Below are 14,111 nucleotides of genomic sequence, written 5' to 3'. Positions count from 1 at the left end.
TTTCTCACAGTGTATTCATCAAGTACAAGCAATGGCGTCACTGATTCAGCCCAGTGCGACAAAGCTTTGAGTTTAGGCTGTTTAGTGGGTGGCTGCCATAGCTCAGGTACCGCCCCTCCAGCTCTCAGGTTAATTAGATAGTGGACGCGGCTACGCGCGCTTCGTGATCTGGACCGCGTAAATTGCCGGGGTAGGTACTAAGGTTCTATACCTAGATTCCTTTTCTGACGCCAACTCAACTGTCTTTGTCCTTCACTTACTCACATATTATCACTCACGAATGTCTTGCAATCCGCATCTGCAATGGCAACGGCCTCATCCTCTTCCAGTCTGTCGTCGCCGGCTTCTTTTGTAACCGCGCATGACGTTGCTCTCGACAAATCTACGGCCGCCAGTAGCCCCGTACAAGACAACCCTTGTCCCTATCGCGACGGGCGACAATTGCCCCGCGACTTGAAGTCGCATTGCCAGATTCTCCTTGAGGAACAACTTTGTATGTTGCGCATGTGCTGTTCCCTCGACTGAATGGTTTTTTAACATCCACTAGATACCTCCGCGATTAGTCTCCTCAACAGCATTGCCGCATCAGGCGTATCGAAACGCAAATCCACAAAGAAGCCCGTCCTTATACCTCCTCCAACTCACCTCGCCCTCATCAGCACTCTTGCGGTCCACCCTCTTCTCACTACGCGCGCAGAGAAGAAGAACCAGCTTGACGTATCCTCCTACGCCTTGGATTATTTGCGCAATATCCTCAACCTTGTTGGTCCTGTCAACGCCGATTTTAGAACAGCCTTTCAGTTCAGTTGTGTGCCGCGCGGGGCCCGCCGATGGGATCAAAACGCACATGTAAACGATAGCGACATGTCTGATGTAGATTCGAACGGTGAAGACGAACGGCTTCAAGGCAAGCTTGCAAACGATGGCAGTGTATGGAATCGTGGGCAGGACTTTTGGTCGACCATTGGCTGGGCGTTTAACTGCAGCACATTATATCCAGCAAGATGGCGCTATTGGAGAGCTTGGTTGGAATTCATGTTGGAAGTCTTGGAGGCTGACTGGAACGAACGCGAGCGACGCGATAAGGAAGCACAGCAAGCAAACGGTCCAGAGAGTGAAATGCCCCGGACGTCACGTGAGGATTCCATCATTGTCATGTATATGAAACAGCAAAACGGCAGTCAAAACGGAGCCAGAGGATTTATCAAAGCCTTGTTCGCAGACGGAAGCGAAATATCGTCATTGGCGTATCGGGAGGTATTCGACAAAGAGCCCAAAGGCCCACGCAAAGAGTCTAAGAAACGAAAGCGGGAGCAAGTGCTCGACCTGGAGAACGATAAATTCGGCGACTATTTCGATGATGAATCCATGTCTTCAGGTGTTTCTGAACCACCCACCCCTCAAAAACCCAAGGATTCGCGAAAGCTAGGGACTGCTGGAGTGCATGCGTCGGGTTTTGTCGAGTCGGTCAACATACGCCTTCGCCTTTTCAGTTTACTATCGGCAGTAACATGGTCACTGCAAAAATTGGCCGATCTCAATCGCTTATACGAAGAGTATTGTGCATCCCTGAAACGTTTACCCCTTTCCATGTTTTCTCTTTTTACTTGCCAACGACCAAACATCCTTGTCTCTGAAGCACGCATTACCATTACCAAGGAGTTATTTGACTTGTTACTGCCATCATCCTACAAACACCCTTCCAAAGTTGACAAGGAGGGCGAGGCAAAGGGGGCGTTGACCTTAGCTATGTTGGAGCATTGTTATGTCAGCCATCCAGCCAACACTGTAGCGCTGGACGATAACGCAAAACTATCTCTGGTTGTAGAAGACGCTATACAGCTGCTATGGGCATGCGATTTGATGGAGTACTCAGAAGATTTTGCAAAAGCTGTCGAGAAGGGCATCAAGGCTCGGGAAACAAAAGCAAAGAAGCGGCGCACTGGGAAAATGAAGGGCGATGAAACCGATGTCGTTGCGCAAGAGGTTCTTGGCAATTCTGGCGAAAGAATCCGGATCTTGCTTGAAGCATTGAAGCTTGACCAAGAAGAGGCGCCATGAGAACGGTTATTGCGGTTGTTCGGTATTGTACAATTTTATAGACTAACCATGTATATAGACTTGATGTCGTAATGAATGATGATACCCCATTGTTACCTCTGCGAACTTGCTTCGTGTCTGTTCTTAGTTATCGCTGTTGTACAGTATAATTACAATTGATGTGGTGCCCATATGGCTGTAAAGCTACTTGTAAAGATAAACCATACGATTAATGCCTGTTTCAACGCTTCTTAGCTGCCGGAGGAGTCCAAGCAGACGGCTGCCATGTCTCGCCTGGTGCCTTTGCCTTTGCCTTCGCCCAAGGGTCATCCTTCTTTTCAGCCTTATCTTTGATCTTTTTCGCGCTTGTATCAGCCTGGACACCCTTGCTGTCCTGTCCCAAGGAGCCGGCATTTGCTGATTGCAGCAAAGGTGCTGGGGCAGCCTGTGGTGCTTCCATAACCCGCGGCTTGGCTTCCCAACGAGCATCTGCCTCAGCAGCAAGTGTCTTCATTCTTGCCTGACGCACTACATCGCCTTGCTGTTCTTCAATTGTCGGGGGCTCCTCTCGTGTGTGTCGTAGCCATTGATGCCACATAGGGCTGACCTTTACAGATGAAAGATGGGTTGATCCTGGATATTGGACAATTCGCCGCCAGCGCTCGCGGCTCTCGGCGCCGCGCGTAAGTCGAAACTCCCAGTATGTATTCCCTTGGAGATCAAAACCTGGTGGTGTGTAAGTGAAAGAGTCATGGAGGCTGGAGAGGAAGGTAGTCAACGAACCCATGAGGAAACGCTTGCGCCATGGTAGGCGGAGAGCTTTCCACTTGTACCAGGCCCTGGTAACAGGGCCAATCTGTTTTGAGGCCATTGCGCCTGTATGCTTTCGTCTGGAGTCTCAGTGAATGTCACCAGAGAATACCTATGGAGGGGCGCAAATGATAGAAGTCTTGAGTCCATGACAAATTCTCAGCCACGTCATGATACTCCAGCCACCGCAGCCGTCACCCAGCCACCCTATATCAAGTCCACGTCATTTCTTGGTGGGTTGTATCGGCGTTGGGTGCATGCCGCCCAATCTGGCCTACCTCTTCGATTCAAGGTACTAATTCCTTGAATACCTACCTCTCACTTCGGATCCTCGGGTATTATCCTGCTCTCTCTTTCCTTCTTTCCCAGTTTCCTTGTCCGCATCTTGCACCTGAAAGCTGATCTTCCACCAAATTGCTGGAGACGGTTTCCTTTCTTTTACTGCGACTTGATACCCCTCATCACCTAATCTTGAACCTGTGCAACCATTGCGACAGCGACAGGACTGCACGGTATATACAAATCCACAACCATTCACTGCCAACTTGTACCAGCCGAAATAGAATCTTACTTACCCCGTTTCCCTCGAAGTGATTGAACTCCCACCGCTCAATAATCTAACCACAAATTCGTCATCATCATGGCGTCCGTATCGTCACTTGATAAAGACTTGCGCAAAATGCGCTTGGAGAAATACACGCCTGCTGCAGCGAACGAAGCGCGCTCATGGATTGAAGACATGCTAGGGGAGAGTCTTCCTTCGTCAGATCTGCTAGAGGGCCTCAAAGATGGAGTCGCTTTGTGCAAGTAAGTCAACCCCGGTCTTGATCATCATGAATGCGGGACTTACACAACCTTCAGGCTCGCCAATCGCGCCCTACCGCCCCCAGGACTCCGATTCAAGAAATCCGCCATGCCGTTTGTGCAAATGGAAAACATCTCGCTCTTCCTACGCGCATGCCAGTCTCCGCCGTTGAACCTTCAGCAACACGATACATTCCTGACTGTCGATTTGTTCGAGCAGAAAGATCCGGCGCAAGTCCTGCAATGCATCGGCGCATTCAGCAGAGCGGCTCATGCTGCTAATCCTCAAAACTTTCCCGTGTCGATTGGGCCCAAAAATCGGCCAGATACTGTGACACCACAAGGGACGGGCTCAAGAACCCCTACTGGAACTCGCGACCGAGGCGCATCTATCACTAGCAATAAATCGCCTGCCTTTGGACGCTCTGCTATGATGCCTCATCGAACAGGCGACTCCGGTTCTGGTAGATGGAGTCCTACCAAGAGCCCTAGGAACAGACCTGAATCTCCTAGCGCCGTTAGCAGCTGGAGCAAGAAGGAGCACGAAGGTACTACTTCACCAGCTTGGAATATTGCCCAATACGGCTATCTAGGCGGCGCCAGTCAAGGCAACTTGGGTATATCATTTGGCGGAAGGAGGCAAATCACTAACGCCAGTCCCCGCGTGCTGAACCTTGCTGACAAGGAGCGTCTTCGAAAGGAGGAGGAAGAACGTGCCCGTCTCCAAGCCGAAGAAGAAGAGAAACGTCGATTTGAGGGAGAAGAACGCGCCAGGTTGGAAGAAGAACACCAGTGGGAGGAAGAGACGGAGCAATTGCGACAGAAGGAGCGAGAAGCAGCCGAAGAGGAGAAACAACGATGGGAGGAGGAAGAAAGGCAATGGAAGTTAACAGAAGAACAAAGGCGCAGGGAGGAAGAAGAGGCCGAAGCTCGATTGGAGGCGGAGCGCAAGTCCTTAAAGTCTCGCAACGACTCCAAACTGACAGGACAATTCTTGAGTCAATATCGCGCTGAGCAAGGTGCCTCGCAGCAGGATGGCGCTTCAGAGGATGACTACAAGAATCGGGTGAAGCAACTGGAGCAGGAGTTAGAGCTCGCTCGACAGCGCGAGGCTGAGTATGAGCGAGAGCGTCAAGAGCGAGCTCCTCGTCAGGGAAGCGCTGAGGCTAAGCCTACTCCTAAGCCCAAGCCTAAGCTGATATCCAGTCCCCCAACTCGCTCTGATTCGTGGTCTAAGGATGAGCGAGAGGTCCTCCGCACTCGTTCTCCTTTCAGTAGGGAGCCTATGCAAGCAAGCACACCCCCTGTGTTGCCTTCGAGGTCCCTTCGTCCTCTTCCTGACCCGACTGCCCTGCCACAGGCAAAATCACCAAAACCCGGCAGCCGCCCTCTTCCTGATCCTGCGGCATACGCATCCAAGCCTGCCCCTTCACATGCTCCTTCAACTCGCACCGATCGCTTCTTGTCCAGAAATCCAGCTCCTTCGCAACCAACGGCCCAGGCTACATACTCCCGCGAGCTCGGCGCCACGGCTGAGCAAGATGCTGAGGACCGACGCCGTGCCGAAAGCCAAGACAAGACCAAAGCTGGCGGATGGGCGTCAAAGTCACTCCTAGAGCGTGAGATGGAAATGGAACGACAACGGCAGCGTGAGTGGGAAGAGTCACAGAAGGAAACTGCTGCGGCAGTTCGTTCCAACGAAGGAGTCGACGGTATTGGTGGCGGAATTGGTGGTCGCTGGGATGTTGGACAATGGGCCGGTTATACTGGTGGTGATAGCCAGAACAAAGGATCGATAGGTATAGGGGCTGGACGAAGGCAAATCGTAGGCCCTCGACCACTACCTGAGCAACCGAGGTAAGATGACGATAGATACATAGAATCATGTCATTGTTATAGTTCAGTGGTCAACGTCGTAAATTCGGAAAGCCAAGTGTATCTCGGTCTGCTATCATAACATGTGTGACCGCATGACGGAAGGCCACTATGATTTATGATCAGAGAATCTTCAACGAAAAAAAAACATGACTGTAATATCTTTAGTGCGTCAATATAAAGATACATTATTTCGTGTGCTGAAGCCTCGCTTATACATAGCTTCGGTATATAATATCAAATGACACCCTTCATCCCCATCCTTGTTACATGATCAACATAAATATGTCGAGAAATCGGTATGGAAAATTCACCCATTTTATCTAAATCCAACCCTAAAAGGGACAACACCACCCGCTCCTTGCTTGTGTAAAGCCAATCGTCATCATCATCATCATAAGCACTCAAGCCTGTTTCTCCTCTCCTAAAGCTGCTGCCTCGTCGCGACATCGCTTGCACATACACCATCCCCCCAAGCTGCCCTTTGCCCATTCCCTTCGTTGTTGCACGGGTAGGTTGACGTCGCAGTAGTGGTTGAGAATTTCTTCGCCCTTCTTGATACCTCCTGGACCACCACCAATCACGCGCTCCTTTCTGGCTTCGAGGACCATGCGGCCGCCCCATTCCCAGGTGACGTTGGGATCACAGTCGTGGTTTGCGAGACACCAGTAAGGGTGCACAGCGGCGACATCGGGTCGACCATCTCTGGGATTTTTGCGAGCAGAAGCGGTACCGCGGAATTTGGCGTATAGCGTATTCATCACCCAGAGATCGTACTCGTGGAGATTTTGGTAGATATCGATATCCATCTTCTCAAGAACGTGGAGTGGCGTCTCGATATTGTATTTGAAAGAGAAAGGAAGTGTCCATTCGGGTGGTGGGCCAGCATTTGGTGAGACGTTGATGTCGTTGGTTCGAGTCGGGACAAAGTCACCCCAGATGTACTTGACCTCTCGGACATCTAGGGGGTTAACCTCCTCGTGAGCTGCGATCGCTAGGACTCTAGAAAGGAGCAAAAGGTAAAGTGTGTGGTCTGCTTCGAATGCATCGGGGTCCTTGGCAATAGCATCGACGTCCTTTTCGCAAACAGCAGGGTGGTATCGCTCCATGGCCTGGTCGAAACAGTACTGTGTGCAGAAGACGGTATCGTAGCATTCAGGACAGCTGACAGGTTCGTTCTCACTGCCTAAAGGTGGTAGATCAGAACTGCAGGCGTCGCAGATAGAGTCCTTCAGTCGGTTGTTGGCGGTAAGGAGCGAGTATTCCTTGAGTACAGCTTCACCAGGAGCTATATCCTCCTTGGCGAAAACGCCGAGCTGTTTACATGTTGGAATGATTTCGTAATCGTCGGTGCTGCTGGCTCCCTCTAATAGTACAGGCAGAGTAGCGACTTCGACTGCACACTTGGGGGCCATGCCGCTCAGGTGCTCATTTAGTTCGGCCAGCGATTCCGGGGCAAAACGATCAGGCTCATGGTCATTCCAGGGGTAGACCTCACGGCGGACAAGGCCTTGATCGGGGAGGTTGGGGTAGTCAATGTCAATGTCATCGCGGCGGAGTCTTCGACGGGCGACAGTGACAATGTTGCTCTTCGTGTCGAGCAGTTCTTGATTCGATGGTGATAGTCGGAGACCCCGCTGACAAAAACTGGCAGCACTTTGTAGTGAACCGCAAAGCAAAAGGCCAAGTGAAATAATCTGATATGCACGAACTTGAGCCAGAATGGCTAAACGTTTAACCGCTTCGTCCTCTATCTCGGAGTCAGCTTCAGTGGCCTGAATATCATCCTGTGGCAAGTTGCCGTGGGCTAGAACGTCTGGAAGTGGGACTGCGGTATGCATCTGCAGAGACTCAAAAGCCTGCTCATGGTACTCGAACCCCTCGTTGAGGACCTCATCTGCAAGGGTGAGTGCGCGGTATGCATCACCAGCTGCGAGGTCCGGATATCCTAGATCTGAGTGGACAGTTGCCCTGTCGAGATAGAGTATCAGGTCATAAGGCAGGCTGGAAAGCCCCTCTGTAAGCTGCGATCGCCTATCCAAAAGCTTTTCGTTCCGAGCTGCCGGGTCCATGTTGGGAAATTGTGTTCGCTCGCGAACTGCACAATGATAAGTTGAGGAAGGAAGATGAGTAGAGGAGTGAAAGGAAAAGTTGAACTAATGGATTTAGGCCAAGACCCGGCTGCGGACCCTATAAATCACAATTTGGGGCCGGCAGAAATCGGCAAAGAAGGCAGTTGTATTAGATAATGGAGGAAGGAGTGTGGCAGAGAGATAGAGAGGCCTAGAAATGACGACAATCGAATAGAACAAGAATTCGGGGACACGGCTGTTCTTCCAAGACAAGATAGAGGCTTGATATTAGTGTTAGGCCTGTTGTGCAACGAAGGGGTTTATTCCCTGGCAGCCAGGGATTGCCGTAAAGACCCTGAAATCCTGATATTATTGCCGAAGAAAAAACAAGGTTTTTGGGGATGTAATTGGCCCCAGGATAAGAGGAAGAGTAATAAAAACAGGCTTGGCAAGGCCAATCACCAAATAAATATCGTGTTGGCCTCTGCCCGCCGTTGGCTGGTGGTGACAGGATGACGGAGAAAAGGTTCCGGGTACCGGATGCCAAAGCCAAGCGTGTGTGTGGTCAAATGAAGCCTGAATTGATGATTTGATCGTCAGGGTCCATCCTTTTTACAGTACGATTTGCAAAGACAGGGAAGGGGGAAAAAAGAAATACGACGTCCCACAAGTGGGAACTAAAACTTCATTCAAGCCATAAATCCAAAGTGCCAAATACATCTGCCGAATTTTGCACACAAAGGCAGAGAGAGGACGATTTGACATATTGACAAGGAATTCTGATTATAGGTGCCCTTTTCTGCCATGTCGATAACCATTGTCGTCTCATTTAGTAGGCAGCTATTACGGAGTATGTAGCCCAAATCACAGTAGTATTTCGGCACGGCATCGTGCTACCAGCCCGGTAGGTAGTAGGAATTTGTTTAGTGATGGTCTAGGGGAAGCAACCAATCAAGGTATCGATTAAGAAAGTCAGAGATGATGATAGAATCAGTCTCTGTCTTTCTCAATCGAACTCAACATTGGGTAACCTGTTGCACTTCCAGGGGAGAACCAGTTTCAGTCTTGATCTCAATATCAGGTGATGGAAACCATCACAGCTCGGGTCCTGACTTGGCAAATTCTGTGGCTTTGCTCACCGTCTCTTGCAAGATGTTGAAGTGCGTTTACCCCTCTCTAGTAAAATGTCAAAGGTGACAAGATAGACATGCTAGACGTATGGATCCTCTGGCGAACGAGAACTATCAAAAACGTTGGAGACTTCCAGACTCGTCCAGTCAGTACCTTGACTGTCCGATGAAGGACGGGAGGGGTCAAAGATTTCAGGGTATCTACTAATGGAGGGGCAGAAAGCAAAGACATGGATCCATCCATTGACTAACAGACCAAGGATTGAACTGCTGGTTCGAGGCACAGCTGATGCATACGAGTACAACATTAGATCATGTTGGGCTACAACGATAATCAATGAGTTTCCATCCTTCTCCAACGTCTACAGCAAAAGTCTGGATTGTTTTTTTCTTCTTTTTTTTTTTAAATTTTTTTATTTTTATATATAGCTCTGCACTGCTTGGCATGAGCTTGACAGGCTTCGACGAGATCACTAGCGGCGCGCTTAAACGCCTACTAAATTGACGGTACCTCTCGATACTGCAACTACGTCATAGCCACAGCTCCGAGTAAAGCTTTTTGCCAAGCTAAACAAGACGGGCAGACACATGCTTGTCGGTTGATAGTTCTTGTCATGTTTTTCTTCGGTTCTCGTGCTGAAGAGTACCTTCACCTCCACTATCATGTATTGAATGTTTGCTCTCAACAAGGGCATTGCAAATAGTACTTGATCCATTACTATTCAGTCTGTCTACACAGACGGTAGCATAAGTACACTGAATCTTTATATTCGTCACCGAGGTATTGAACGTGCTAGAATACAATATGACTAGCAGTTATGCATAGGTACTAAGAGCCGCAGGTTCACAGTAGTGTAGTAATGTCGGGTGTTTTGACTTTGATCACTGTGCTGTGTCACTATGCGACGATGATGATAATGTTACACTGCACTGGATTGGTCTCCGTGCCTCTTCGACCACGGTTGGGCAGATAATGTTCAATGGCAGTCTACTGTAGCCCGATCTGATAACCTACCTACCTGAGTATGTATGTATGCGTAAAGATCTGAGGTGTTAGCGTTCCAAAGTTTATCCTTACCAAAACCTCTTAATCAAATTATGCTTGAAGAATTGCCACGTGCTATCTACTGTAGGTCGGTACTGTATGCTTACTTAGACCAACGGACAACCTCCAACCTGTCAACCGGTAACTGGCCTGGAATAAACGGCACCCCGATAAGCCTTTTGTCATTAGCACGCAGTTAAACATGTGCAGTGGCCCAGGCAGGTCGTCCTGGCTTGCATTGCATTATCTTGAAACATGATCAGAGAAAATTAACCAAACAAAACTTAGATAGACTAGAGCCAGAAAGTCAAAATAGCAGACAGACTACTGTACCATCTAGCACGTCACCGTTTGGAGCTCATTATCTGCACAATCAACGGCAGGTAATTGAGACAGGGTTTTAGGCTATTGCCGTATTCAATCATCCCCATTTGCTCCCGATACTTCTGTGATAGGTACCTTCCTACCAGATGTCATTGTCATTGTCGTTTTGAGGTACCTACCTCAGGAAGCTATCGTGGTTCATTCCATTCCGTCCGTCTGTCCTTGTCCTTCCCATCCCATATCCCCCGCCCCGTACCTTCCGCCCACAGTTGCTGGTCCTACTCGTCAGTTAGTATGTACTTCCCCATCTTCAAAGCGTCCTAGAAAGACGATTACCGAATTTAATCCACTGTTATGACGAAGTTGGTAGGTACCCAATTACTACTTACCAGAAACCAGAAAACCCGTCGAGCGGGTTTCCATGGAACCCCGCCTCCTCTGAGCTTCCATTCTACACGACTTATCAAATTATTCCACGAACGGCCAAACCACGTCTTTACAATCTCTCTGCTCCCATTGCCAATTCCATACCCTTGGCTTGTACTTGTCTCTTTTCCCACCAGGTTCAAGGATCAATCATAGCTCCAGGAAAAAAAACACTCATCAGCCTTTCTGACATCTGCCTTTTTTCTCGTCTTGCCATTTTTTTTCTCTTACCTCTCTCATAACTCACCACAAGCTTCAAAAGCTCATATCACAACGTCACGATGGGCAAAACACAACCCAACCTCTTCGCTTTCCGCGACGTGAATGCTCTTGCCCCGGCATTGCGATCGTACGTTATTCAGAGCCAAGCTGCTGGTATTGCCCGACACGGTGCTTTCAAGGTTGCTGTCTCTGGTGGTTCGCTGCCCAAGACGCTCGCCCAGGCCCTCTTGGCCCCCTCTTCCGGCTCCAACGATGTCGTCGATTTCGCACGCTGGGAAATATTTTTCGCTGACGAGCGTGCCGTGCCTCTCGACCACGAAGACTCCAACTATGCTCTTCTGAAGAAGGAGCTTTTGGACAGGATCCCCGAGGGTCAGAAGCCTACCGTCCATCCCATCAACACCGAGTACCTGAACGACACTCAGGAACTTGCCGACCAGTACGAGCAGACCCTTGTTTCTAGCTTCGCTAGTCGCGACTCTGTTCGTCTTCCCATCTTCGACCTCCTCCTCCTCGGGTGCGGACCCGATGGACATACCTGCTCTCTCTTCCCTGGGCACGAGCTGCTCCGTGAGGTCAACGCCTGGGTCGCTCCTATCGAGGATTCCCCTAAGCCTCCTCCAAAGCGCATTACTCTTACCCTTCCCGTGGTTAACCACGCTGTCCGCGTTGCGTTTGTCGCCACTGGAGGCGGCAAGAAGGATATCATGAAGCAGATTTTTGACACCGAAGGTGGCCTGCCCTGTACCCTTGTCAACGAGGGCACAGGCGAGCGCTGCAGCTGGTTCGTTGATGAGCCCGCTGTCGAGGGTGTCAGCTTCCCTCGAAGGGCCTTCCTATGATACCATTTCCAAGCTAGCTATAATACCAAGCATCTCTACCTAGTTTTTGCGCCGTAGCCTGATATACCATGCAAAACCACGTCAAATTCTCTCTCAATCAGGTGGGGTCTAGTATCATACGAAAATCGCGGGGTAGCTGGACGAGAAGCTATCCATTCCATTATTTCCTTGGTCCTACGAAACTGAAAAATCAATGGCCATGCCTGATTCCTCCAAAACCAGGGCATTGACGAATATGCTGTTTGGTACCTGGATGCCATTCGTTTCTACTATTTATGACTTTGCTATTTCTTCACGACAACCCTTGACTTTTGCGTGGAAACCATCTAGAGGGCGTTCGTTTTAAGGTCGGAGACCTTCCAAGGCATGACAACACAAACCACAACACAAAAACAGAAAAGAAAAACAAATAAACATCAGCAGATTTCTTGCAAGCTAGAAATCAGAGCCCAAAGACTTGAAGTTTGAATGCGAAATATTTATTTTTAATTGATATCCCGTCGATTTATGCGAACAACAAATGATAGATAGAGGAGCACGTTCTACTCGGCATGGCTTCACTGTAGGGCAATAATGGACTCATATGACGGCTCTGTCCTGAGTTGATAAGGAAGGGGGAGAAAGTCAATCTATTCGTTACATGAAGAAAGTGAATCGCCTGCTGTGATGCCGCTCATGTCTATGCTACATGTCACGTTGGTTAATCTGATATTTCAGGAAGTGCGCGCGAAACATGCCCAACATGTTGCCCGTCCTACACAACTCTCCAAACTGCTCCAGCTCTTGGGGTATCATCCACGTCCTCATCTCGGTTCATCCTCTCGATCCAGTCATCTTCACGCGCAAGGGCATCGCGCTCAATATCCTCCATGACATTCAGTTCCGTCAACATGCCATGGACGAGTTCTCGTGACCCTTCCACCATGCGTTGCAAGCTCGATCGTTCCTTGGTATCATCCTCCTCTTGATTCTCTGCGGGAAAATCCCCCAGTTGACTGAGCTGTCGATTCAGCGTATCCAATCGTCGGACCAAACCGGCGCATTCATCTTTCCACGCAGAATCAAGTTCGCCAATGAAAAGCACGTCGCTCTCTTGCAGCAAAGCACCACCCTCGCGCCGTGCCTCTTCGATCTCACACATCCCTTCAACCCATCGCTCAAAGCGTCTTACGGCCCTGGCATAGCGACCACCGGGTTCCTCCAGCGCCCAGAGGCCACTCATGACCGAGTCCAGTACCTGGATACGCTCTTCCAGACCACCACCAACAGCCCATTTGCGAAGCGCTAGGATATTCTCCTTCTCGACCTCCGCCTTCTCATGATCGTCAACTTGTTTGCTCTCAGCAGCAAGGTTCGAGAATTGTTCTCCTAGCTTGCGCTCGGCACTAGCTCTCCACGCAGCATCCACAGCGGGTGCATCCCGATGCAGGAGATGCAGTTGTAAGAGTTCGGTTTGTAGCCTGCTTGTCTCGGCAGATGCGGCGACATTGGCAGGAAGCTTTGACGGGGATGGTGGTGCGAGGAACGTTGAGGTCAGGGGTTTCGGCGCGGAAGACTTGGCAGGTGAATAGTGCTGTTGGAGGGTCGAGAAGGCTGGTCGAAGGCGAGGCGCAGCGCCCGAGGACTTTTCTACCTTGGGCGTTGTCGAAGAGCGTAGGGTGCGAGTCGACTTAGTAGCAGTGGTGGTAGTAGTGCTCGTAGTTGTGGTACTACTAGCCGACGAGGTCGATGAAGCCGGTCTTAATGCAGGTGCATTCTTCAATCCGGTCGCGGTGCTCTTAGCACGCGTGTGTGAAGGGGCTGGAGCTTTCCTGGTAGCTTGAGTTGGTCCATCTGCCGAGGTCGGCCTCACCGCTGGTCGAGTTCTTGTAGTTGTCGTTGAAGGAGGATACCTAGTTTCTCTCTTCGCAGGTTCCGATGTTGCTGGTTTAGTAGGCTGTTTGACAGAAGTTGCCCTTGAAAGACCAGATGCACCATTCCTCAATGACCTTGTTGTAGTGCTTGAAGTCGTTGCGCTTCTGGTCAAAGGCTTGATGGGGAGACGACTCGGTGTGTGATCTGCATCTGGGGAATTTGTAGCAGCAGCGGTGGTTCTTGTTGTCTTTGCAGTGGTGGAAGAGGAAGGGGCAGGTTTCCGGATGGATTTCGCGCGTTGCAATGTGGACATGTTGACCCCCTTCGCAATCTGTCTCGAGATGGAATGGGAATGGGATGTTTTAGTGAATGTTTATTGTGATGAAGGAGTTAAGGGTCGCTTGGGCTACGGGTAGGTAAGCTACGGCGGGTTCCGTTAGCCGGAGCACGGCCAGGGCTAAGTACGGCAAGTAAGGTACGAGTGGAGCTGGGCCTGCAGCGGATCCTCGATCCTGTAACGCGGACTCGGAACCTGACTAGCTGAGCTGAGACGCAAACTCGCAAAGGGAGCTCTGAGACGAATGTTTGGCCTAGGTAAGTCATGGAACCACCTGAGGAACGCAATTGTTTGACTAGAACCACGACAGATCAATTGATTTCAACATTA

At 50.1% G+C, this 14,111-nt stretch overlaps 6 protein-coding genes across 6 annotated transcripts; 3 read left to right on the top strand and 3 right to left on the bottom strand.

The window, feature by feature from the left end:
- Nucleotides 1–9: 9 nt before the first annotated feature.
- EDB82DRAFT_504814 (uncharacterized protein) lies at nt 10–2,155 on the top strand. Its single transcript, XM_025726986.2, has 2 exons — nt 10–493; nt 548–2,155. Exons 1-2 carry the CDS (start codon nt 304–306, stop codon nt 2,059–2,061), a joined length of 1,704 nt encoding a protein of 567 aa, XP_025581499.1. The 5' UTR covers nt 10–303; the 3' UTR covers nt 2,062–2,155.
- Nucleotides 2,156–3,005, bottom strand: EDB82DRAFT_504811 (uncharacterized protein). Its single transcript, XM_065608736.1, has one exon. It carries the CDS (start codon nt 2,909–2,911, stop codon nt 2,282–2,284), a length of 630 nt encoding a protein of 209 aa, XP_065463870.1. The 5' UTR covers nt 2,912–3,005; the 3' UTR covers nt 2,156–2,281.
- A 23-nt stretch (nt 3,006–3,028) lies between these two features.
- On the top strand, nt 3,029–5,695 carry EDB82DRAFT_504809 (uncharacterized protein). Its single transcript, XM_065608735.1, has 2 exons — nt 3,029–3,657; nt 3,712–5,695. The coding sequence occupies exons 1-2, from the start codon at nt 3,491–3,493 to the stop codon at nt 5,513–5,515; spliced, it is 1,971 nt and encodes a 656-aa protein (XP_065463869.1). The 5' UTR covers nt 3,029–3,490; the 3' UTR covers nt 5,516–5,695.
- A 42-nt stretch (nt 5,696–5,737) lies between these two features.
- EDB82DRAFT_223568 (uncharacterized protein) lies at nt 5,738–8,090 on the bottom strand. The gene has a single exon (XM_025726983.2). It carries the CDS (start codon nt 7,599–7,601, stop codon nt 5,934–5,936), a length of 1,668 nt encoding a protein of 555 aa, XP_025581496.1. The 5' UTR covers nt 7,602–8,090; the 3' UTR covers nt 5,738–5,933.
- A 2,717-nt stretch (nt 8,091–10,807) lies between these two features.
- Nucleotides 10,808–11,590, top strand: EDB82DRAFT_430537 (glucosamine-6-phosphate isomerases/6-phosphogluconolactonase-domain-containing protein; the record flags this gene model as incomplete). Its single annotated transcript, XM_025726982.1, has 1 exon — nt 10,808–11,590. The coding sequence occupies one exon, from the start codon at nt 10,808–10,810 to the stop codon at nt 11,588–11,590; it is 783 nt and encodes a 260-aa protein (XP_025581495.1).
- A 507-nt stretch (nt 11,591–12,097) lies between these two features.
- Nucleotides 12,098–14,038, bottom strand: EDB82DRAFT_223476 (uncharacterized protein). The gene has a single exon (XM_025726981.2). It carries the CDS (start codon nt 13,755–13,757, stop codon nt 12,345–12,347), a length of 1,413 nt encoding a protein of 470 aa, XP_025581494.1. The 5' UTR covers nt 13,758–14,038; the 3' UTR covers nt 12,098–12,344.
- Between the last annotated feature and the right edge of the window lie 73 nt (nt 14,039–14,111).

Source organism: Fusarium venenatum (assembly GCF_020744135.1).
Source record: "Fusarium venenatum strain MPI-CAGE-CH-0201 chromosome Unknown EDB82scaffold_3, whole genome shotgun sequence".
Taxonomy (NCBI): domain Eukaryota; kingdom Fungi; phylum Ascomycota; class Sordariomycetes; order Hypocreales; family Nectriaceae; genus Fusarium; species Fusarium venenatum.
This window is presented reverse-complemented; position numbering and strand designations above follow the sequence as displayed.